The 26,259-nt window shown below is 30.6% G+C and overlaps 1 protein-coding gene and 1 pseudogene across 1 annotated transcript; both read right to left on the reverse strand.

Annotated features, from left to right (window-relative positions):
* Positions 1-1,542: 1,542 nt before the first annotated feature.
* On the reverse strand, positions 1,543-5,672 carry LOC127149579 (ABC transporter C family member 2-like; annotated as a pseudogene).
* Positions 5,673-10,825: 5,153 nt separating this feature from the next.
* On the reverse strand, positions 10,826-24,332 carry LOC127149314 (ABC transporter C family member 2-like). The gene is made up of 26 exons (XM_051084490.1): positions 24,000-24,332; positions 23,324-23,502; positions 22,925-22,964; positions 22,574-22,736; positions 21,708-21,822; positions 21,445-21,525; positions 20,288-20,312; positions 20,067-20,123; positions 19,713-19,778; positions 19,236-19,310; positions 18,993-19,100; positions 18,310-18,444; positions 17,537-17,643; positions 17,354-17,447; positions 16,887-17,054; positions 16,554-16,702; positions 16,248-16,455; positions 16,055-16,153; positions 15,792-15,944; positions 15,124-15,521; positions 14,832-15,012; positions 14,316-14,639; positions 13,255-14,011; positions 12,735-12,856; positions 11,333-11,578; positions 10,826-11,088 (listed from the first exon to the last, which is right to left on the reverse strand). The coding sequence occupies exons 1-26, from the start codon at positions 24,330-24,332 to the stop codon at positions 10,936-10,938; spliced, it is 4,536 nt and encodes a 1,511-aa protein (XP_050940447.1). The 3' UTR covers positions 10,826-10,935.
* Positions 24,333-26,259: the final 1,927 nt, after the last annotated feature.

Consider the following 26,259-nt stretch of genomic DNA (forward strand, 5'->3'; position numbering starts at 1 on the left):
ACAAAATAAAATGAATAAAATATCTTAACCATTGCTACAATTAATATTTTAAAGAATAATAAAAAATGTAGGATAAAATTAGGTGGCTACACTTCAAAGATTTTATCCTTTGTGTATTTATATTTCTATTTATTATTATTATATTAATGAGAAGGTATTTTTTGTTGAAAAAAAAACTAAATGTTTGATATGTGTCCCAACAAGTGTCGGAGTGTTGAGCAAAAACATGCCAGAAAAACTTAGGTGTCTTACACAATCATCTCAGGTATAAGAGACGTATATTTTATTTTGTATGCACACTTTCCTTTAATTTGTTTCTAATTAAAAAGTGGCTGAGCCTAAAGAACGGTAGTTGTAATCTTGATAAGCATCTAAAGAAGTTATTCAAATATATTTGACACGACCAAAGTGTGTTTCACTTAGCAAGAGGCTTAGCTAGAAAATGCAAAGAATTATGAATTACAATGCTATCAAAGGCCGAGCTACAATCAATTCGTTGATTCAATTCGACAGCTTGAGAGCAGAAAATGGGGAAGAAACGGCCTCTCAACCAGATTAATTATAACCCAACTCTAATAATTTTAGTTACAAAGTTTCATGCATATATCCTAATATTAAGAATTCAATACAAAGAATCCAACAAAATGGAGCAAAGTTTCCGGCAAATCAATTTTACAAGTTACAAAACAAACCAAAGCCTAAGGCAATCTTAGGAAAAAGTTAGACTATCAAATTGACCAAAAAATTTAAATAAACAATCATCCAACTTAGACTGCTATCAAATTCCACACATAAATTATTTCTCACAAAAGTCGATCGCAATGAAACATACCTCAACATCCAAGCACAACGTAAAACAAAGATTAATGTCAGCGTGTTCTTGGAATGGATCTAGATTAAACCTAACACTTCCTACATAAAACAAAACAATACAATGAGAAAAATGAAAGAAAACGCTATAACTATAACCCAATTGGTTAACCCTTTATCTTTCTTAAGTTTTTGGTTTTTAAGAATTGAGACTATTTTCTCTTCATTTTTTACCATGACCTTTATCTTTCTTAAGTACAATAATTGTATTATTCTTAAGTAAAGTTCTAAAAATATAAGCAAACTTTTAAAAACTATCTTTTTATTTTAATTTTGAATACTTGTACTAATTTTTTAAAACATCAGTAAAAAGAATATGTCTAAGCCAGAAACTCACGGGTGAAAGATGTGTTAACAAAACTAAATTTACAAAAACCAATTAGACTTATCCGAACGAGACCTAAGAAACCAAGATGATTAAATATGATCACATCCTTTACCTGAAAAAAAGAACAGGTGATTGGCATAATCCCAACAACTTTTCTCAAATCCCACAATTCAAATTTTGCAATATCCAAACCATCAATGAATATTCTTCCTATTTCTAGTTCAACAATCCGAAATAAAGCATTAAGTAGCATTAAGTATGCTTGATTTTCCAGCCCCAGCCCATCCAACGATTCCAACATTTTTCATTACAAAAAACACTAAAAGAGATCCCATGAAGACGAGTCAGAGCTCGAGTCTATAGCGTAATACAACACTATAAAATTTTATAACTCCAAACGAAGGCCATCCCGACGGCGGTCGATTGCTCTCGATAATTGATGGTGCTTCCGAAGCTAAATCTATATACCTCCCAATGCGCTTGACCGAGTTTAAACTATTTTCAAACATACTTTCAAGTGTGAGTACATCTGTCAACAAAGAAGTAATAGTTAAAACATTTGTAATTAGAAGTCCATGGTGGATGCAAATGCTTGTTGGTTTTTTCTTTGCTATTCCCCATCACTGCAAAAGTTGCTGTAAGCCAAATCATTAGAGCTCCCACAGTTTGTAAGCGAATGGCTAGCCATTGGTTTCCACTTATCATCACAAGGCTAAATCTTAATGTTATTGTCCATAGATTTTCCATTGGTTTCAACAATCCTATCATAAGCTTTGTATGCACGAATGGTTGATACACCATTTAGAGCTTCGATAAATTGTGCGTAAATGGGAGATCTACTTATCGAGTCTAGTCATCATACTTCTTGAGATGTCCTCTACATAAAAAAAAAAGAAAAGAATAAAAAATAGGTCTAAATTAACGGTTTGTGAAATTGAAACATAAATATAAGTAAAAAAGTGCAAACAATTATATTTCAATACTTGCGTTCTTATCAGAGTTTCTCTAATATAATTAATCTGTGTTATGGATTTGTGTAATTAATTTCGACGTATAGAGGTCTAGCAACCCCTATCATAACCTTCCTAATATATGTTCTAAGATTTTAACAACTTCATTTTTTTATTTAATTTATGTATATATATATATTTTAATATTTAATATATCGTAGACCCCACACCCTTTTAAAATATTTAGTATATATATATTTAATATTTAAATATTGTGGACCCCACATTTTATTGTTAAGATAATTAATATATTTATATTAAAATTTCAAATTTCAATTTTAAAAAATAACTTTCTTATTAAATATTTTTTCAAATTCCAATTTTCAATTTTTAAAAATAATTTTTTTCATTAATTATCTTTCCAAATTTCAAATACCAATCTTCAATTTTTTTAAAAAAGATATATATTAACAAAATATGTTATTAAATATTTAAATCTCCAAATTATAATTTTCAAAAATATATTTGGAGATCGAAAATATATAAGAATTTATAGATATTGGAATTTGAAAATTGGAAAGATCATTTTTTAAAATTGAAAATTAGAATTTTGAAATATTTAATAAGAAAATATATATTTTAAATTTGAAATTTGGAGATTTAAATATTTAATAATATATTTTGTTAATATATATCTTTTTTTAAAAAAATTGAAGATTGATATTTGAAATTTGAAAAGATAATTAATGAGAAAATTAATTTTTAAAAATTAAAAATTGGAATTTGAAAAAATATTTTATAAGAAATATATTTTCTAAAATTGAAATTTGAAATTTTGAATATTTAATATATATATTAATTATTATATATATATAAAAGGGGTAGGGTCCACAATTTATTAAATATTAAATTTATATATATATATTAAATATGTTAAAAAGGTGTGGGATCCACACTATATTAAATATTAAAATTATATATCTATATATATTAAATAATGTGAGAAAACAAAACTCTGAGGTTCACGGATTGAAGTCGTGGATCCCGTCTACGACCTCCAAGTAAAGTTGGTACACAATTTTGCCCAAATCACTCTATTTTTGTCCATAGTCTGCCTTCTACCTAATTTTTGACAATAGTTTTTAAAAATACATTATTAAAAATAAATCTCCCTTGAAATGCAATCACAAAAATCAATTATTACTAAATTTGTCCATATATTCTTTCCTTACAATATGGCCATCCCAAATCCAGTTTGCAAGTTTACTAAAAAAATTTAATTAAGGAAATAATGTCGATCCAAAAAATTATTGAAGGCAAAAATTTAATCAAGGAAATAAAGCTCATCCCAAACTGTGTTGAAATTTAATTTAGTATAATAAATTGAAAGCTGTCCTACCAAATTAATGGGTCAATAAGTTTTTTTTTTCCTTTTTATAAAAATTAAAAACAAAAAATTTATATATTTGCAATATTTCATAAAAATGGGTACATAATCAAATGTTGTTTTTACTACTTGTTACATACAAGAAAGATCCAAATCAAAATTTCCTTTTTCTTTTCAACATTAATATTATTATATAAATCAATACAAAGAATCCAACAAATTAAAATGGAGCAAAGTTTCCAGCAAATCAATTTCACATGTTACAATACAAACCAAAGTCTAAGGCAATCTTCTGAAAAAGTTAAACTATCAAATTGACCAAAGAATTTAAATAAAAAGAATCATCTGACTTAAACTACTATCAAATTCCACACACATAAATTATTTTTCATAAAAGTCGAGCGAAATGAAACATACCTCAGCATCCAAGCCCAACGTATTCGTTCTTATGAAATCCTTTAAGAGTTCCCTCTCATGAACTTCCCAAAGATCAACGTCCGTGTGTTCTTGGAATGGATCTAGATTAAACCTAACACTTCCTACATAAAACAAAACCATACAATGAGAAAAACGAAAAAAAAAAAAAAAACGCTATAACTATAACCCAATTTGTTAACCCTTTATCTTTCTTAAGTTTTTGGTTTTTAAAAACTAAGACTATTTCCTCCTCATTTTTTTCCATGACTTTTATTATGTACAATAAATGAATTCTTCTTGACTAAAGTTCTAAAAATATAAGCAAAACTTTTAAAAACAACCTTTTTATTTTAATTTTGAATACTTGTACTAATTTTTTAAAACATCAGTAAAAAGAACATATCTAAGCCAAAAACTCCCAAGTGAAAGAAGTGTTAAAAAAACTAAATTTACAAAAACCAATCAGGCTTACCCAAACGGGACCTAAGAAACCAAAATGATTAAATATGGTCACCCTTTACCTGAAAAAAGAAAAAGTGACTGCTATAATCCCAACAACTTTTCTCAAATCCCACAATCCAAATTTTGCAATATCAAAACCATCAATGAATATTCTTTCTGTTTCTAGTTCAACAATACGAAATAAAGCATTAAGTATGCTTGATTTTCCAGCCCCAATCCGTCCGACTATTCCAACCTTTTTATTAGAAAAAACACTAAAAGGGATCCATGCAAGACGGGTCGGAGCTCGGGTCTATAGTGTATACAACACTATCAAATTTTATAAGTCCAGACAAAGGCCATCGCAAGGGTGGCCGATTACTCTCAAATAATTAATGATGCTTCTGAAGCTAAATCACAACAATTAAAAGCAATCTGAATCATGAATACTACTAGGCACAATAATTTCAATTTGAATCTGAATCATGTTCAATTGCTTCATAAGGATACGAATCGCCCTTCAATTTTCTGCATACTCACCAAAATGCCGATGAACACAAAATAAATAGGAACCCTAGATACTGCTATTTTCTACAAAAGGGAAGACAAAATCTTGAGCCACCAAATCTTTCAAAGATAATATCTTGAGATAAACTTTTAATTAAAAGAATATCTTTTACACTAAGAACGTTCGTTTAATAAAATATTTTGTACACTTCCTAAGATTGGCCCACTGATATTCTAACAATATCCAATTTAGGAAGCATTTTTTACTGTGCGGACATTTTGGTAATCCGATAATTTTTCATTTGGGTTGGACTTTTAAATTTTCATTCATGCAATTTTCAAGTAGTGTTGAGTCATGAGCTCAATTTTAATTTTATATTTGCCATAAGTGTAAGTTCCCGTATTATTTTTCAAAGTTTATAGATCAACCGTAACGCCCAGAATTTTTAGGTAAATTTTTAACATTTTATATTAATTTTGAGAATAAAAAAATTGTGTTTTAAAATTTATTTAGTTTAGAAGAGAAAAGAAAAAGAAAATAAAGGGTGTAAATTTTAATAATATGATATAATATAAACTAATCAAATAATAATATAATATGAATTTTATATTATTATTATTATTTAATATATATATATATATATATATATATATATATATGTATGTATGTATTAAAATAAAACCTAAATCTCCTTCCTCTCCACGCGCGCAACACGACCCCCCTTCTTTTTCTTCTCCCTCCACAACCAACAACAGTCACCCTAGCCCCCATCTTCGTTCTTCCCCGTTCAAGCACGCTGAAGACCACCTCGCGTCACCCATCCAGAGTTACCCAGTCGCCGGTCGCCTTCAACCTTTTTCTTCCCCTTCTTCAACCATCACAACCGCGAAGACGCGAAGCCAGATCTGTCGCCGCTCGTCGTCTCTCCTTGAAGCACAGTCATCTGTCAGCTGTTGCTGCCCTCAGTCGAACGTGTCGTCGGCTCCTCCGTCTCCATCCTTGTCGTTCTTCACTGTCCGTGCATCAATCAGCCGCTGCTTCTTCGCTTGTCATCGTTCCCTCGAAAGCCAGCGGTTCATGTACGCCTATTTCAAACGGTTCGCGTCGCGCCCAAACCGACTCAACACCTGATTTCTTCAAGCCGCGTGAAGCCAAACCGTCCGAGCAGAGTCGAGCCATAAACTAAGCCAAATCGAGACGAGTCGAGCCACGAACCGAGTCGAGCCGAGCTGACTTGAGCCGACCCGAGCTGATTTTCCTCCCAACCCAAGCCGATTTTCCAAGCCGATCTCTGTTCACCGAGCCACTTAAGCCATTTCCATCCGCGCTGAGTCCCACTGAGTTTTGGTAAGGACAATTTAATGAGTTCCTAATGTTATCTATAGTTGATTCGAGTATAAATGTTGGAACAAAATTTTGGACTTATTGGTTGGGTTATCTTTTGATCCTTGAAGGTGTTTAAAGAGGTGACGCTCTAATTCTTGGGTTTTACGGCAAGTGTAGTTTGTAGGGGTATTCAAAAAATTCCGTAACCCGACCAACCTGGACTACCCAACCCAAACCGTAAGGGTTGGGTTGGGTTAAATTATGTTTTAGGTTGGGTTGGGTTAAAAAATTGAAAAAAAAAAAAGATGGGTCGAGTTACCGGGTTGGGAAATTAAGGGCCGGGTTGACCCAACCCAACCCGGTTTAGGGGTATATATATATATATATATATATATATATATATATATATATATATATATATATAGAAAAAAAAAACCTAAATTAACATTTCCATTTCCATTTCAGCGTTGAGCGTTCCATTTTGTTTCGCGTTCGTCGTCGCCCCATCCCCTTTTAGCGCATTCAATCCCTTCGACAGTTCGACACATTTCGTAATCCCTTCGGCGATAGCCGTTAAGATTTCGGCGACCCTTACATTCCGGCAGCCTTTGCACATTTAAGTTCGACGGCACGACACATTCCGACGGCTTTCCAATTGCAAGTTCAACTGCACATTCAGATCGCAAGTTATACGGACTTCACATTCTGGGTTCTTCATCTTGCTTTGTCGGGTTCTTCATCTTGTTTTGTACAAGGTTTGTTCATTGTTCCCATCTGACCTAACTTTCATTTTTTTTTCTAATTGTTTTTTTTTTGCTTTGAAAAATACTGCAATATTTTGTCCAAACCTCAGTCTGTATTATTATTATTATTTTCAGCTTATTAATTCTAATCACACATAGAAAAATCCTTTGTAGATGATTTTATTTGAGGGGTGGCTTATGACTTATGAGAGTACTGTGTGGAATTGAATATTTAGAAGTGTTTATAAAATAGTGGTTTGGGGGATAACGAAGGTAGAAGATTTACTGTCTTTGACTCTATTTTTCTTTTCAATTAAAGAGTAAGATTTTGGGTTAATTGATATATAGTCCAAAGTCCCATTCTTGTATTGTTACATTGCTGTTTGTTGCTGAGTGAGTGATGAGAAGGCCTGCCTGTATGCATCTCGGAAACACTAATTTTGGTCACCTTCTAAATGCAGAACATCATTATTAAATTAACTAAAGTACTGTATTTTATCAATTGGAGAGGTGCCAAAAGGTTGTGTGTCATTATAAATTCATCTAAAAATTACGGGTTTAGTTGGATAGTTATACAATCATGTAAGTTTTAAGTTCTAATGCTTATATAAATTTGAGGAGTCATTTTGGTCCATGGTTATATTGATTATTGTGTATATTAATCATTTTGGTCCCTAAATTAGGAACTTTGTCTTAAGCTATGACTTTCTTATAACTCGAGGTTTTTATATTTGATTGATCCTAGCTATAATACTTTTTTTTTCACTTTCTTTTAACAGTGTCTCAAATATTTATATTTGAGTTTCTTTAAAACTCGTCACCACGGACACGGTTTCAGATACTGCGGAATCACCCTTGTTTAACTTTACGGTAAGTTAAATATTTTGATGGTTAACACTTTCTTTTCATTATATGTTGGTGTTGGAATTACATATGTATATATTTAATTGGTGTATGTTGATGTTTAAAGTTTAATTGGAATGTTAATTAGATGCTGATTTCATTTATTTTTATATAGATGGATAGCAGTAGTGAGAATGCGAGTGCTACTGGTAACAATGAAATGCCTTCTCCCCTTCCTCCTCCCCCTCCTAATACAAGCCAAACTACACAACATGTACCACCTCTACCTCCCAAGTCTAAAAGAAAGAGACCTAATCAACAAACTTCTTCCGTGTGGGATCATTTCACAAAAATGGAAGCAAGTGCTAAAGACGGAGCTAGGTGCAAGTGTAACTATTGTAGCAAGGATTATGCATGTGATAGTAATAGTTGTGGAACTAGCACTTTGTGGAAGCATTTAAGAAATCAATGTAAAAAGTACCTATACAGAGAAGAAAGTAAAGAACAAACCACCTTAACTCTTGTACCTAAAAATGATGGGAAGGGAGCCAATGCTAGTAATTTTGTGACTACATTGTTTAGCCAATCATCATGTAGACTAGCATGTGCTAAGATGATAATTATGAATGAGTTGTCATTCAGATTTGTTGAGAGTAAGGGTTTTAGACACTTTTGTAGTATTGCATGTCCTAAGTTTGATGTTCCATCGAGAGTAACAATAGCTAGAGATATATATCAACTATATCTTGAAGAGAAGAAAAAATTGAAATAATTTTTTCAGAAGAACCATCACCCAAAATCATCATTGTCGTGGCACATTGTGGAGGCCAAATTGGAATAGTTTTTTATTGAACCTTGAACATATTAATGTATTTTTAGTAGACATTATTTAATTTTGAACTTTTGAATCATTTTTCAATTTGAATGGACATTATTAGACATTATTGATATTCCTATTTCATGTGATTATTAATTTTTGTATGATTTTGAATTTTTGAATGTATTTTTAAATTTTAATGGACATTGCTATTTTGTGTGATTAATTTTTTTTAATGATTGTGAACTTTTGAATGAATATTATTGTAGACTTCAAATTTGAAAAGAATATGAAAATTTGGGTTGAAAGACTATGAAAATGGTGAAAATTAAATTCTTACCAATATAAAATTTTAAAATACAATATAATTAAAAAAAAAGACCAACCCGACCCAACCCGAATTTTTAGGGTTGGGTTGGGTTGGGTTGACCCTTGAATATTGAACCGATAGGGTTCAAATTTTGCCAACCCGGTCACTTTGGGTTGGTCCACATTTTTTCTCCAACCCAGCCCAACCCGGCTTATGTACACCCCTAGTAGTTTGGAGTCAACTCTCCTCTACTTGGGTAAGTCTGTGGATGTTGCCTTGAGCGTTTTAAATATAGATTTTGATGGTGTCATCATTTAAATCCTTATATTTGTGTTTATGTGGATTCATTTGGACACTAACTTGAACAAGAATTTTAGCTACATCTCAGGTAAGAGATTTCTTACTACTGGACCCCAGACCGAGACTAGAAACATAGTAACCCATATGAAGATTATACAATAGCATCTGTACTGAATTGACTGTTGCATGTATGCTTAGAAAACATCACTAGTATGCACTCTTGGTGACATGATTGTTAATAGTAGCTTATATACATATATATGTGAATGGGATCTTCTGCCGATGGAGTACAGATGCTCGTATGTTCTTTGTAATTTAGTTATGTTGATGGGTCGTGCTGTTAACTGAAATAATAATGTCGATGGATTATGAAAATCTTGATGTTATATATATAGTTGAAGTATGTTGTTGGGCTGCTTATTATCGAGTTATGTCGTTGATGGACTAAGGGTTCGGCAACCTCATGTGTAAATTTGTGTATTTGCTGATGGACTGTGCTGTAGACTGAATAGGAACGTTAAGCATTATATAGACGTTATGCATAATATAGTTTACTTGTAGATATGGTAGCATTTGGACTGAGACGAAATGATTGTCAGGTGTATTTACTTAGCGATGATTGATTCGTTGACAGGGCTTAGATAAGATGACAGTATCGTGTGGGTTAGATATATGTATAGCGACTGATGAGACTGTTGACTAAACCTAAACTGTTTGACTGACTAAGCTTATAAACTGAGCCATTAGCTTGAACGATATTGTGATGTGACTGTTGTAGACGGTTTAGTATGGACTGAGGGGTAACAGTTAGCTTTATCTATGGGGTAGTGTACCTTGCAGGTACGACATCCTTCGGGATTCCTCGACTGATATGTCCATCCTTCGAGATCACTCGACTGATATGTGCATCCTTCGGGATCACTAGATTGATACTTGTATCCTTCGGAATCACTAGACTGATATGTGTATCCAACGGGATCACTAGTCTGTTTGATGTGTGCGTTCTACAGAACCACTTGACTGTTTATATAGGGTACCCCTTAATAGGAAGCTAACTGTTATTACCCTAACAGGCCCAGTAGTGGGTCCCTTACTGGGTATATTCTATACTCACTCTTTCCTCTTTAATTTTTTTTTTCAGGTAAAGGTAACGCGAGGGGCAGACCGACGAGAGGCAAGAAGGATGCTTGAAGGTCATATGAACATGTCTAGTTTTTTTATGCTTCCGCTTAATGTATTTGTTATTTCTATTTCTTTTTAATTATTAAATGGAGTCATGGTTAGAACATCTGTTTTGCTGTTTTGTTTTGATGACTTCATGGACTATGTTTTGGAACTTTTGGAAAGTGATCTAAAATAGGGCCCGAAACTGTTTTTGTTACATTTTGAATATTTTAATGAATCGTAAACAGGTCTTTATGAGTTTGTGGGTTTTACTGTCGAGTCTTAGCAGTAAGTAGTGACCTCAGCTTAGTTCGGAAAATTGGGTCGTTACATCAACACATAATTAAACTTGTAACTCATACTATGAATTAATTAAAGACTTATAACAACGTTTAACCGTCGGGAAATACAAAAATTTGATTCTAATTAAGAAGAATTTAATTACATTAATATATATGATATTTGTTCACAATACAATAATTCGATTCTAATTAAGAAGAATTTAATTACATTATTATATATGATATATGTTCACATTTCCTTGCTTGTTTCTATGTTGTCTTGACCTTCAAATACTAATTTGTGCAAGTATTGGGCATTGGTAACTCCTGTACTTTGAACAATCTTTGAAAAACCACTTTCTTGATTCGATAAAAGTTGTTCTGGAGTGTCGTACTCCAACACCTATTATGTAAAAACGCAAAGAATAAGAAACTAATGCTTTTTTGTAGTACAAAGATACAAAAAGATATAATACAACTCAAACAAAACTAGAATCTATAATTTTAAACAGGTATTAAAATAAGTGGTACATACAAATACCAATTGAGTTAAGCTCATGTTGAAAAAAACTAGAATATTAATAAGAGTAATTAAGTGGATCGTTTGAATGATTATTGAAAGTAAAAAAAAAAAAAACATCCTTTACCTGTCCAAACTCAAGTAGAAGAATTCGATCACAGTCTATGATGGTATTTAATCTATGTGCAATAGTGAGCATTGTACAAGATTTAAACTCTTCCTTAATACTTTTCTGAATTAAGGCATCAGTTTGTACATCAACCGCCGCAGTTGCTTCATCAAGAACAAGTATTTTTGATCGTCGAAGAAGTGCTCTAGCAAGGCTTAATAGTTGCCTTTGCCCAACACTAAAATTCTGTCCACCCTCTAAAACCTATAAAAACTTAAATAAGTTTAACATATATAATTCTGAATAGAGATGGATATGGGCCGATACGAACATGGTGTGATACATGCAGATCGTTTTCTTAATAAATATTTTAGAATATGGCGCCATACCAAGAACACATTTATTAAAAGTATATATCATATTTATACAAGCATTTCAAAATGAATATGTTTAATATACTAAATGAGTTTGTTATAAACATTATATTGTGTTCTAAAAAGTGTCCATCCTATGCTAACTCTACAAAATGAGTTTGTTTAATATACTTAACTAGTATATTAATATGTGTCGGATAAACATTATATTGGACCTATATTGACTTTATATAATTTTTGTCTAACTTCTATTGTGTTCTAAAACGTGTCCATCCAATCTAATATGATCTATTTGGTTGTATTTTGTTTGTTTGTGTTTTTTCCTTATTCTCTTTCCTTTGAAGTTTGTATCCTTTGTGTATTTATATTTCTATTTATTATTATATTAATGAGAAGGTATTTTTTGTTGACAAAAAGACCAAGTGTTTGATATGTGTTCCAACAAGTGTCGGAGTGTTAAACAAAAACATGCCAGCAAAACTTGGGTGTCGTGCACAATCACTTCAGGTATAAGGGATGCGTATTTTATTTTGTATGCACACTTTCTTTTAATTTGTTTCTAATTTAAAAGTGTCTAAACCTAAAGAACGGTAGTTGTAATCTTGATAAATATCTAAAGAAGTTATTCAAATATATTTGACAAGACCGAAGTGTGTTTCACTTAGCAAGATTACGAACAACAATGCTATCAAAGGCCGAGCTACAAACAATTCATTAATTCAATACAACAGTTTGAGAGCAGAAAATGGGGAAGAAATAGCCTCTCAACCAGATTAATTATAACTCAGCTCTAATATTTTTAGTTACAAAGTTGCATGCATATATCATAATATTAAGAAATCAATACAAAGAATCCAAAAAAATGGAGCAAAGTTTCCAGCAAATCAATTTCACATATTACAAAACAAACCAAAGTCTAAGGAAATCTTCTAAAAAAGACTATCAAATTGAACAAAGAATTTAAATAAAGAATCATATGACTTAAACTACTATCAAATTCCACACATAAACTATTTCTCACAAAAGTCGATCGAAATGAAACATACCTCAGCATCCAAGCCCAACGTATTCCTCCTTATGACATCCATTAAATGTGTCCTCTCAAGAACTTCCCAAAGATCAAAGTCAGCGTGTTCTTGGAATGGATCTAGATTAAACCTAACACTTCCTACATAAAACAAAACAATACAATGAGAAAAACGGAAGAATACGCTGTAACTATAACCCAATTTGTTAACTCTTTATCTTTCTTATGTTTTTGGTTTTTAAAAACTAAGACTATTTTCTCTTCATTTTTTACTATGACCTTTATCTTTCTTAAGTACAATAATTGAATTATTCTTAACTAAAGTTCTAAAAACAAAAGCAAACTTTTAAAAACTACCTATTTATTTTAATTTTGAATACTTGTGCTAATATTTTAAAACATCAGTAAAAAGAACGTATCTAAGCCAGAAACACCAGGGTGAAAGAGGTGTTAAAAAAACTAAATTTACAAAAACCAATCAGGCTTACCCAAACGGGACCTAAGAAACCAAGATGATTAAATATGATCACATCCTTTACCTGAAAAAAGAACAGGTGACTGTGGTATAATCCCAACAACTTTTCTCAAATCCCACAATCCAAATTTTGCAATGTCCAAACCATCAATGAATATTCTTCCTGTATCTAGTTCAACAATACGAAATAAAGCATTAAGTATGCTTGATTTTCCAGCCCCAGTCCGTCCAACTATTCCAACCTTTTCCTTAGAAAGAACACTAAAAGAGATCCCATGCAAGACGGGTGGGAGTTCGGGTCTATAGCGTAAAACAACACTATCAAATTTTATAACTCCAAACGAAGGCCATCCCGAGGGCGGTCGATTGCTCTCGATAATTGATGGTGCTTCCGAAGCTAAATCTATATACCTCCCAACGCGCTCGACCGAGTTTAAACTATTTTCAACCATACTTCCAAGTGTGAGTACATCTGTCAACAAAGAAGTAATAGTTAAAACATTTGTAATTAGAAGTCCCATGGTGGTTGCAAATGCTTGTTGGTTTTTTTCTTTGCTATTCCTCATCACTGCAAAAGTTGTTGTAAGCCAAATCATTAGAGCTCCCACAGTTTGTAAGCGAATGGCTAGCCATTGGTTTCCACTTATCATCGCAAGGCTAAATCTAATGTTGTTGTCCATAGATTTTCCATTGGTTTCAACAATCCTATCATAAGCTTTGTATGCACGAATGGTTGATACCCCATTTAGAGCTTCAGTAAATTGTGCATAAACAGGAGATCTACTTATCGAGTCTAGTCGTCGTACTTCGCGAGATGTCCTCTACATAAAAAAACAATAAAAAAAATAGGTTTAAATTAACGGTTTGTGAAATTGACACATAAATATAAGCAAAAAAGTGTAAACAATTAATAGAGAATCGACACAAAAAACAATTTGAAAACAAAAGTCATGTGCTTCTTCTAAAGTACTTAGAGCTCATCACTTTCTTGAATTTTTTCGATTTAGGAGAATTACACTTCAAATATTTTGTCAAAACTCAACAATGATGTATTATACAATAATTAACTAGTTATTTAATTTACTTGTAAGAATAATAATAAAATAGAAAATGCATGTTGGTTACCTGGTAGTATAAATAGACTACATAAAAGCATAAGATAAGAGGAAAGATTGCACACAACGATAGAGTGCTCAAAATTCCAATCAAGATGAAAGTACAAAGGATAGATGAAATTTGCTCCAAAAGCACATGGAGACGTTGTGGAATGATTCTATCAATCTCCCCTATATCCTTCGAAAATCGATTGACGATCCTCCCAAGAGGATTGATGTTGAAGAACAACATTGGAGCTTTTATAGTAGACAAAAGCATTTGGTCGTGCAACGTTCTAGCTGCATGTAGGCTCGACGTGATGAACCATATAGAATATAGTAGTCTCAACAATACCTGATAACAAAAGTTGTTTAAGCTTACATATGATATAAATTAGAAAGTGAAAAGGTATGTAGGATTGAGTCAGCTTTTGTGTGGGAAATGAAGAAAACAAATAAATAAAAAAAATTGCAACGAGTAATACTTTTTAATGAGTAATAATTAAGTGTCTCATAAAAATATTAATCGATTCGATTATACACGTACCAGACTAAATAACAAGACGGCATATATGGCGTTGTTGTATAAAGTTTGAGTTCGTCCTAAGCTACGTTGGCCAGTCCATTTCTTCAACCATAGGTTCTCAAGAATTGTAAGAGTGATTGACAAAACCAAATACACGAGGAGTATAATAACAACCCAAACACCTCCTAATGCCTTCATGTATCTGAAAGGAATCAAAAGAAAAGGAATTAGAGACGGCAATAAATTAATGATCGTATATACACAAATTAAAACCGGATAATATGTAATTGGTGATTTAGAAGGAAAAATGTACCTAAGTACAATATTCCAACCAAGTAGGCCCGTTTCTCGTTCTTCTTGCATGATCAGAGTAGTGTTTTGTTGCCTAGTAAGGTATTGTGATGTAGTAGCATCTACAGAATCATTTTCGATCTCGTTATTAGCAAGTGGAAGTCCTGATGATGATTTTTTAGTACCATTGGTTTCTCCGTCTTCCCAAACTTCATCACTTTCTTTTGATACTCCTGCATTTTTCATTAGCGTTTGGAACAACTTCCCGTTTTCTTTTAGTTCTTCATACGTTCCTTCCTCCTTCACCATGCCTTCATGAAGGAGGATAATTTTGTCAAATTGAGGTAGAAAGTGTAGTTGGTTGGTCACAACAACTCTAGTCTTCCCTCTTAATTCTCCGTTAATGCATTTTTCAAAAACCTGGTCACAATTGGGCATCTATTGATGATATAGTACAAGAAAATCCAAAATTACACTAAAAATTTCTCTCCAAAAACAGAGGAGGAATACATGAAAGAATAGGTACGCGATATATACATACAGTAATCCAAATATAAACCCTTGATTTAAATGAGGGAAGGAAACTTCAAAGCAAAGCAATGTGTAATTTCCATCTTTTTACCTTAATTAAGTTTCTGTAAGGATCCTAGTTAGTGATATTAGTATGGTGTATTAGCTAGCTATGGATACCTGAGTAGCGACATGAGCATCAAGAGCACTAAAAGGATCATCAAAAATGTATACATCAGAATTGGAGTAGACTGCCCTTGCCAATGAAACTCTTTGTTTTTGACCACCGCTGATATTCACTCCTCTTTCTCCAATTTCAGTAAGATCACCACCCTAACAACAAAATAAATAATTAATTTCCTATCATAGTCACATAGATAATATGTGTATATATATTAAAACTAGGTATTGTTCAAAAATAAATAATATGGAAAACAACTTACTGGTAGTAAGTCAATGTCAAGGTGTAATGCAGTTATATCGATTGTCTTTTCATATTTGGCAGAATCAAATGGAGAACCAAATAAAATATTCTCACGCACCTACAAATTAATTAAAAATGCATAAGCAATGCAATTAAAGTAAAGTAATAGTGAAGAAGCTAGTAATCAATTATTGTATAATATTCATACTTACTGTTGCATTAAAAATCCATGAAACTTGTGGAACATAAGCAACATCTCCTTGAATAAAAACAGAAGCATTTGCATCCGCATCCCTAGGTACTGGTGGAAGTTCTCCAAGCATGGCTGATAGTAGTGATGTCTTTCCTTCCCCTGTACTTCCAACAACTCCCACTAAGCTACCCATTGGTATCTCCAAATTAATGTTTGACAACGTGAACCTCTCACTCTGCTTAAATTAATTAAGTGATCAACGTTATTATTATAATAAATCATGTTATTTCTTTTTTCACTAACCAATTTCAACTCCAAAGGATACCTTACATGATTTATATCCCAAGCAAAGTTTCCATTCTTTATTAAGATGGATGGAAGGTCTGGATTTAATGGTGGATTTGGAAGTACAATTCTCTCTTTAGCTACAACTAACTCCTCCACACGCTTTAACGATACAACCGCATTTACCACCTGTGTACTCAATCCAACGCCATCATCTATTTTTAAGTGGCATGTATATAATAGAAATAAAACCAAAATAATGGCATAGTCTGATCAAAGATCAAGTATATAATATAATAAGAGGACTTAAAGTATTACAAAGGAAAAAGGAAAAAAAAAAAGCTTGACATTAAATTAAGGAAGGTAATAGAACCTGAGGTATTGCACCGAAAAACATGCATAAAGAAAATATGAGTACTGAAAGCAGTGAAAGGGATGTATATGCTCTAGATGGAGTCAAGTTTCCTTCAAAAACTGTGAATAATCCAAAGGAAGTCACAACCACCAAACAAGGAATGATATGAACTATGAAACTATTGATCTGCAAAACCAATTAAATTATCATTAAAATTCCAACAGAAATATTTTGTAAATGTGAGATCATCGTTAAAAAATGTTTTTTATATATGTATATGAACTATATAATGACAACTTGTACCATTAATTTTGTTATACTCCTAACAATATACTCTAGAACATTATATTGAATAAATATAAATGTAGAGCTACCTAATTAACAACAAAGTTTAATTTTCCTTTTAAAATCACAATGTGACGATAAACATAAAAAAAAAAAAAAATAACGTTACAAGAACTAGTATAAATGTATATATAACTTACCGATTTGAGAAATGCTGCTTTCTGAAACCATGACAATTCCAACTTTCGAATGCTTTGTACTTTGGATTGAAAACTACTCTCCCAAACATAATATCTAATCCGTTTATAAATGACAAATAAATTATCAACAAATTTTATTTTAAATTATAAAAGACTAAATATATATTATTCCTTATTGCGTACTTCACTGTCTCCATTGCAGCTAAAATCTCATTGATAAGACCAATTCTCTTGTCTGTACATTGCAACTGCTCTTTGGATTGTTTCCGCAATCTATTGGTCACGAGTTTCTGTAAATAAAAACACATAATAAAATTTTAACTATTACGTTTGGATTTAGTTTAATGTTGGAAGCCAAGCAATAATAAATGCTGCTGACCAAAACTTAACTATTATAACCTACCATTTAACTGCAACGAGCTTAGCTGTAACTGACATGACCTTCCATCCTATAGGTACGACGCTTGATCCTTTACCCTCCAATTGTTGTACAAATAAAAAAACTAATTAACTAAAACGTTACCTATTTCAAATCTAAAGAGCGGTTGCAATGTACGAACAAGAGAATTGTCCGTACATTTTTTTTGTTGCTAGAAAAAACTATCAACAGAGCCCAAAATTCTTGTAGTGTTAGCTTAGCTCAGCAGTCTAATATGACACTCCATTCTATAGGTACGAGATTTTATTCTTCACCCACCAATTGTTGTAAAAAAAAAAAACAAATTAACTACAACCTTACCTATTTCAAATCCCTCTTTGCTACCATGTTTACTATTTGTTTTTCATGTTTAATATTTCCTACTCATTCTTTTTTATTTCTCCTTTCATTATTTTCTACTCATACTAAAATAGTCAGACTATTATAACCCATAGATTGTAATAACAAACTAAGCATCCCAAACGTCCTTATATAATGAATATTATTGATAAAGAATATTATTGTTATACACATATACCTGGATGGGAAACAAAAGAATAAGCAATGATGCACCAAGAAGTGATGAAACCCCCAATTGGCGGTATATGAGAACCATTGCAACTATTATACGAAATATAGATGACCATAATTCGTGAAGTGACTTGGTTATATTCTGGATGTACGTAAAATTACCCTCATTAGTTTTGTTAGAAATTTATTCAATAAGAAACACGAAGAAAAAACAATTTGATAATAAAAGTTGTTTCTACACAAACAATTCTCTTCACATAAAAGTAGAAAAGATAAAAACAAAAGTTCAAATATAATAGAAAAATAGTATTGAAAAACTCACACATATATACAATATAATTTATTGTTGTCATCAAAAGCATTCACTACACAAACTCTTGTTTCAATATCATGTGCATGATTCAAACTAACAGAAATGAAAATGATTTACTACCGAGATTATCTCTTTTTTATATTTATCAAAAAATAAATTATCTTAAAAATCTCTGCACCACTGCATCAACTTTTCTAATTCCAACGTATTAATTCTAGACTTTATAACTTGATTTAGCATAAACTTTCCTCATAATTACTTTTATGAAAGCATTAATGTGCAGAAAATTTTGAAAAGTGGATAATGTGCATGACCCTGTCCTAAGGTAACTAAAGCAAAATGCATTACTATAATTCAGTTAAAAAATTGGAATGTACCTCAAGTGCTGCAGTATCGGAAGTCATCAAGTTGGTTATCTTTCCTGTACCAAATTTGTTGCTATCCTCATGGGTTAACCTCATTGATTTACGAAAAATAGACGCAACCTACAAGTATATCAAAACAGACTAATGCTCAAACTACAATCAAACTAAATCAAAGAAAACAAAAACATTAACTATTCAAAGCATTTGAATTAACTAAAAGATCAAATAAAGCATGATTGAAAAAAAATTAATTACCAAGACTGATCTCAATCGAAAACCAACACGCATTACATTATGAAGATATTGTGCTTCACATAACACTCCAAATAGCTGCAACAAAAAAGAAACATAATATTATTAATATAATTATATACATATGTATGTGTGTATGTGTATATGTGTATATGCCCAAAGCTAGAGTTTTCAAAGCCTTCAAAACAAGCTCTTTTGGCAACTGTTTGAAGGCACATATATTAGGATTTGTTTAATTAACAAACCTTCTTAAAACTATTAGTTCCATTTCAAATTATAAAGGTTGTAGTCTCATATAAATACCACTTCCTTTTAAATCATTCATTAAAAAGTTTAATCATTAAAAAGTTTGTTTATGATTGAACAAGAAAAACCATGAGTGATAAATTAAAACAACTGAATATAATGAAAAAGGCAACCTACAAATTGATTCACATGCATGGATGTGGTTAAAATAAGAAAGAAGGATTTGGGTCATACCACTCCTACAAATATTGAGAAGGCATAAATGTAACCAATTCTAGGTGGATCTCCACGCTGTATGCACTGCATATACAAATTTATTTAAATATATATATATATATATATATATATATATATATATATATATATATATATATATATATATATATATATTTGTATATATGTGAATATATTAGGAATAGAGTTAACCTATGTTTTTTTAATGACGTTAAAATAGTTAAAAATCATTTTTGTTAATTTCAAAATCATTCGAAATAACCTTTTTAATAATTCAAAATCAATTTTAATGATATAAAAGATAGCATTCAAAAGAGAGAAAAGAAACAAAAACAAAAATGGGAATTAACCAACCTCTAAAAGTTTACATAAAAGGACAGGTCCCACAAATTGAGAAACATCACTGCCAGTCTACAAGTACCAACTTCTTAGTCAAATAGGAGTAGTAATATAACAAATATATTATTAACGCTAAATATAAAGCAAAATATTTCTTTAAGTATTTGTTATTCCCAAAAATTGTTTTCCTAAATGTGATATTTATTTATATATCGCGAGATAAGATTGTGTATTACCTTCCACAGGCCACCAAACCAAAACCTACAATTAGAAAAGTGTATGAAAAAAATTAATGAAAGACGATATAAAGAATGAGGTAACAGATTAAAACTAGTGGTATTTTGTAGTATATATATGCTAAATAAAACTATAGAAACACATTCAATAATTCATTTACTCTATACGCATAATTGATTTCCAGCGGCTAAAATTTCAAAGAAGAAGTTGTTTAATTATGATGATGAAACCCTATTAATTAGCTAGATTAAATTTGGAGGATCATTTTATTGCTAAATTTATCATACCCCTGAGAATGAATGTTACAACAGTCTAGTCTAAATTCACTACTTTTTCATAAATAGCCTAATATGCTAAGATTTTTCATAAATGTCATGCTGAACGGTCTCATAAACCCTTGTCATAATTACGAGGGTTTAAAAAAATTGAAAAATAATATAGAATCACATCTAAAATAAATATATTTTCATTAATAATTTATTTTCAAATAGACGACTAAGGAAGACGCTCAATCAAAAGCTCGAGGGTCTATATATACCGAATATAACACAGTCTATATTAAAAAAAGGTTACAAGATGGGAAATTATGTAATTAAAAAAATCTACGGTGAATATAACACAATATATATTCAAAAAAGTTACAAGATAAGAAACTTTATAATTAAAAAAGGTTATCACAAAAAAAAACCACATAATATCATACTAAAAAGTAGTTAAATATACTATAAAAAGCTATTTACATACAAAAATATTGCAAAAAATAATATATACAAAAAAAAAAAAAAAACTCATTGCATATAATGATACATTATTGTATATATAATACAAAAAAAAACATTATAATAAAGAGTTAGAATTTTAAAAATTAACCAAGGTAGATTTGAGTATGCGGTTAATTTTATCCTAAAACTAAGAGAATTTAGTAATGAAATATATATGAAAAGCAGCACGTTCGTGAAATATGTATAGTGAAGGCTATACCTCTAAATTTTAAAAGGAACGCATGGAAGTTAATAAGTACGTTATTATATTTATATTTGGGATGCAATCAAATCAAAAATTCAAAGGAAAAACAAACAACCTATTATTCCTTTAATAGTTTATCCAAACATTGTTCATATGATGTGTAGATAGTGATACCGCCCTTACTACTTACCTTCCTCCAAAGCTACTATGTAACGCTCTAAGAAGATATGGTTTGGACTTTTTACATTCTTCCTCCCAAGTTCTTTGAAAGCTACAAAAAAATGATTATTAAAACAAGTGTTGAAGATCTCATATATATTGAAAAAAAAAAAAAAAAAGAAACATCGTTTAAGATAGATGGGCTACCGGTTTAATAATATTTGCAAAAAAACCACAAAAAAAAAAAAAAAGAAAAAGAAAAATAATAATGTTGAGAGAGAGAGGTAAACACACCAATTGAATAATGTTTCAGTTTGGTCCCATGTATCCAATTTCCATACATCCTTCTCTGTCAGAGGTCTTTTGTATCCTATCTTTATTATGTGATTCATCCATGCGAAAGTCATTTCTAGTAAAGTCATGGTAGCCACAATTAAAAGAACAAACATTAAATTCATCACTTTTGATTAGGGAGACTATCGGACTCGAACTGCTAATCACATGATCTGCCACAGGATAAGTGTTTGGATTACAAACTTTAAGTGGGTCAATATATATCACCCACTCTATATTTGAGCTCCAATTATATATATATATTGGTATTTTCAACTATTATAACCTACAATTAAACGTAGTTTTACCGATTCAAATTTTTGTTACAATGTTTATTCTTTTCTACTTGTCCTCTATTTATCTCTTTCTTACATAGTTTTACTATTTTCTGCCCGCACGATAAAATAGCCTATACTCCCAACATGGATTATATTAAAACTCACAAGCTACAATATTTATTAATTATAACAACCAACTCAATGCCCCAAATACTTCCTTAGTCTATTTTTTTTCATTTATTAAACTCACCGTGTTTGTATACATCAATTATTTCAATACAACACATACTTGTTCCATATTCAAAATTCCATTTTTATTTCTTCTATTTTTGTTATTATATCTTTATAGATTTATTGTTTTCAAAGGTACAATTCGAGTTGCATTATTTTTCTAGTTTTTATTCTTCGTAAATATGTGCATATTAATATGTACTACAATGTTTATCTGTTGTCTTCATGTCTTGGTGTGCAAAAAGGAAAAAACATAAAATATCGATCTGTATCGTTAAAGGTAATAATATCACAAGATGTTGTAAAATTGATACTGACTTGAATATAAGTTTGCATGTCGCTCGGGACATAAATGTTCTCCTTGGACAAGTTCTTCATTTTCTAAAGTATCCACAAGTTTATTAGTAATCACATCTGTACCTTCATCACTGAGAACATCTAAGCTAGGAAAATATGCAAGTAAGAGAACACCAAATAAAGCCTGCACGATTAATAAAATCTTTTGTAAGAGCTAGCTAGCAATGAGGTGGAACAAGATAAAATCTAACAATATGTACTCTAAAAGCCATGTGTCAAATTTGTATGTGGGGGCTGCCTGATCGGCTATACCACACTCAAGCTTTTTTTCTTTTTTTTCCTAAATTTGAGCGTAATATAAGACAAACATGCCTGGAAGAAGACTTCAATGATGTACAAACATAGAATATATCTGCAAAAGACAAACACACTAACGGTCAAACATGATTGGAATAAGACTTCAATGATGTAAAAACATAGAATATATGATCTTGTTGAGTCTACAAATATTAAACTTATTTTTCACATCTATCTAGGATATACATATATGTGTGTATATATGTACATATATACATGTAAATTATATATGTACATATATACATCTATATATGTACATATGTATTATAGATGTACATATATATATGTGTATATATATATGTACATATATATATAACATTTCAATTCAATTTCTAATTAATATATTAATTTTATTTTATATGTTATTTACTGACGATGCCATCAAAAGTTAAAGGATAAAATAAAATAAAATACCTCTTGTACATATCCCTGACTGAAAGAATTAAATTGAGCATTACAATCTTGGCCACTAATACGTAAACAACCCCAAACCTAATGGCCCATCGAAATTGAAATATGTAAACTTTGGTTTCAACAACCAACATTACAAGCATGGAGCCCCATGTAAGAGCTCGAATCATCGAGTTAACCACCTGAGATAATAAAAAGAAGAAATGCCTTAATTAATATTGGTCGATTCCGTATCATAAAATTCACCCATCAAGCTAGTAGAATGTTTAACGACCCATATGAACATATTTGACTGACATAAAACTTATATAGTTAATCTTGAGGTCAAAGATTTGATTCTCTACCCAACCAGAGAGAGAAGAAGAGAAAAGAAAAGGAAAAAACAAAAAACAAAAAAACAAAAAAAAAAAAAAAAAAGAAAAAGAAAGAAAAGGAGAAACCAATCAAGACAGAATTCTAACTCAAAAACCTTTTAAGTTTCTATTAATTAACCCAATCAAAAAGAAAATCAGAAAGTCTTCTCTTTCGTTTTCTCATATTTGAAGCATATTCTTTGTTTTTTCTTTTTTCCATCAAACTGTGTAAAATAATTTAGCTAATAAATCTTAACCTATTCATTGAAGTAAAAAAAAGAAAAAAAATTAGAATATTATAAGAAGAAAAAGAAAATTAGGTATACCTCAAATGGGGCAAATCCAGGTTGTTGGGCATCTAAATTGAAGATTGGAATTTTGGCTATCAATTTAAACAAAGGCTCAATGGCAAAGTAAGTAGCCAAAAAAGATAAGAAATAGTTGAAGATGTTAGACTTGAAGCAAAACCTTTGTGATTTATATTTGTAGAAGATGAGCCAAATTCTATACATACATAGAGCTAGAAGAAGCATGTGAGAAATAGAGAGCACAAGTGAGTCAATGGCACATGGCGTGTAAACGCCAAATGCAGACTTGCTCCAAACACCACCTATAACTGGTGGTCGACAATACCAGAAAAATATAGTCTTCATGGTCATAAGTTTCGAGTTTTTTTTTATTTTTATTTTTGACACACCTACAATAAACGAAACAATCAAGATCATTATATTAAATACAATATAACAAGAGAATATTGCTTAAAAATACAACAAAATGCCAAAATCAAAGGAGAAAAAAAAAAGAATAAAGGATAATATAAAATTAGTTAAACAGAATGAAATAATTAACAAAAACCTCATATTGAGAACAACATAAGGAAGGAATTAAGAAGGCGACCATAGACAACCGAACTAATAATTTATAATGAAAAATCCACTTATTAAAATAAAAAGATCTTGGAAAGGAAGGCAGTAGGGGTAATTGAAATGACAAACTTCTTTGAACCACCTCTTAAATCAAAACAAAAACAAAGATAAAATTGAATGAGAGAACAAATAAGAGCATAAGGAAAAAAAAAATAAGTATGACTATGACTTCGTAATTTTGAAATTCATTTCGAATCCTTCCTCTGAACAAAAAAAAAAAAAGTCGGGTTTTATTTTCTATAGCATCAGTAATTTTTTAAAAAATATTTGTATCCTTAATTAATAGTACATTGTGATCATTCTTGATTTTTCCTATGTTATGGACCATCATCTCTTTTATATTAATTAATTATGAGATTCTTTCCAAGAAAAAAAAAAGGAAAAATAACAAATCTTTCCATTTAAAAAAAGAATTCTTTTATGACATCGTTTTGAAATAATCCTTACAAATTGTGTACTATTTGAAATATATATCATCAAAATTAAAACAAAAGATTGCGATGTAAGTTCTTTTTTTCATGCATTTTCAGGCTAGGTGTTTTTTTTTATGATATATTAAGTGAAAATAATTGAATCTCTTATCTTAATATCAATAGTACAATTAAGTTATGCTCTTGTTAGTTAGTATTATTAGTTACACAAAATATGTATGATAATTAAACCAAAATATTATATAATTAACTGCAATAAATACACAAAAATATTACTAACTAAATAAAATATGTAAAATAAATACATAAAAATACACCATAACTATATATATATAATTTATCTTATTACCAAATTTGATACAATTACACAAACAAAGAATTTAAGTTTTAAAAATAATTTATTTGTTTCTTTCATAATCTTCCAATCACTGTGGAGTAGATTATACTATGCCTAAAACATTCACAAACTATGAGAAGAAAAATAAATAAATACATTATAATAAATTTACATTAAGGATTAGAACTCAGTATATGGTTTTTATTCAAAGAAAACATTTAAAAGTAAGTCCTCTAGCCAAAGATGATCTAGAAAGTGATAAAACTATGTTTTATTCAAGAACTTTTCACCGGTGATGGGGACAACAGAAAAGGGTCGTAGGGGACAAAATGAGATACCTCTTCCACCCAGTGTTTATCAAAGACTTACTTCAAGCCCAACACTATTGAACCTCGCCCAGGCTTTAGCTTACCACAGAATGAGTTGTGAAGATATGCTACTTCAAGAGTTGCAGGCAACTCAAGAACAACAAAGCATGAACTATCCTCCGATTGTAGATAACAATCTTTCTTTTACTGACCTCTTGTTTTAATTTTCTTCTTTTTTTCTTTCTTCTTCATTGTTCCTCCCCGAAAGTTGTTCATTTATAGCACTTCCTTCTAAATTACCATCCTCTTTAATTATTACTTTTGAAATGAAATCACAAAAATCAGTTATTACTAAATTTGTCATTACAAAAATCAATTATTACCAAATTTCATTACAAAAGTCAATTAATTTAGTATAACAAATAGAAGGATGTCCTACCAAATTAATGGCCAATCAGTTTTCTTTTCCAAATTAATGGGCCAATCAGTTTTCCTTTTTCCTTTTTATAAAAATTAAAATAAAAAGATTTATATATTTACAATATTTGGTAAAAATGGGTATATAATCAAATATTGGTTGTACT

This window comes from Cucumis melo, chromosome 5 (assembly GCF_025177605.1).
Source record: "Cucumis melo cultivar AY chromosome 5, USDA_Cmelo_AY_1.0, whole genome shotgun sequence".
NCBI lineage: Eukaryota > Viridiplantae > Streptophyta > Magnoliopsida > Cucurbitales > Cucurbitaceae > Cucumis > Cucumis melo.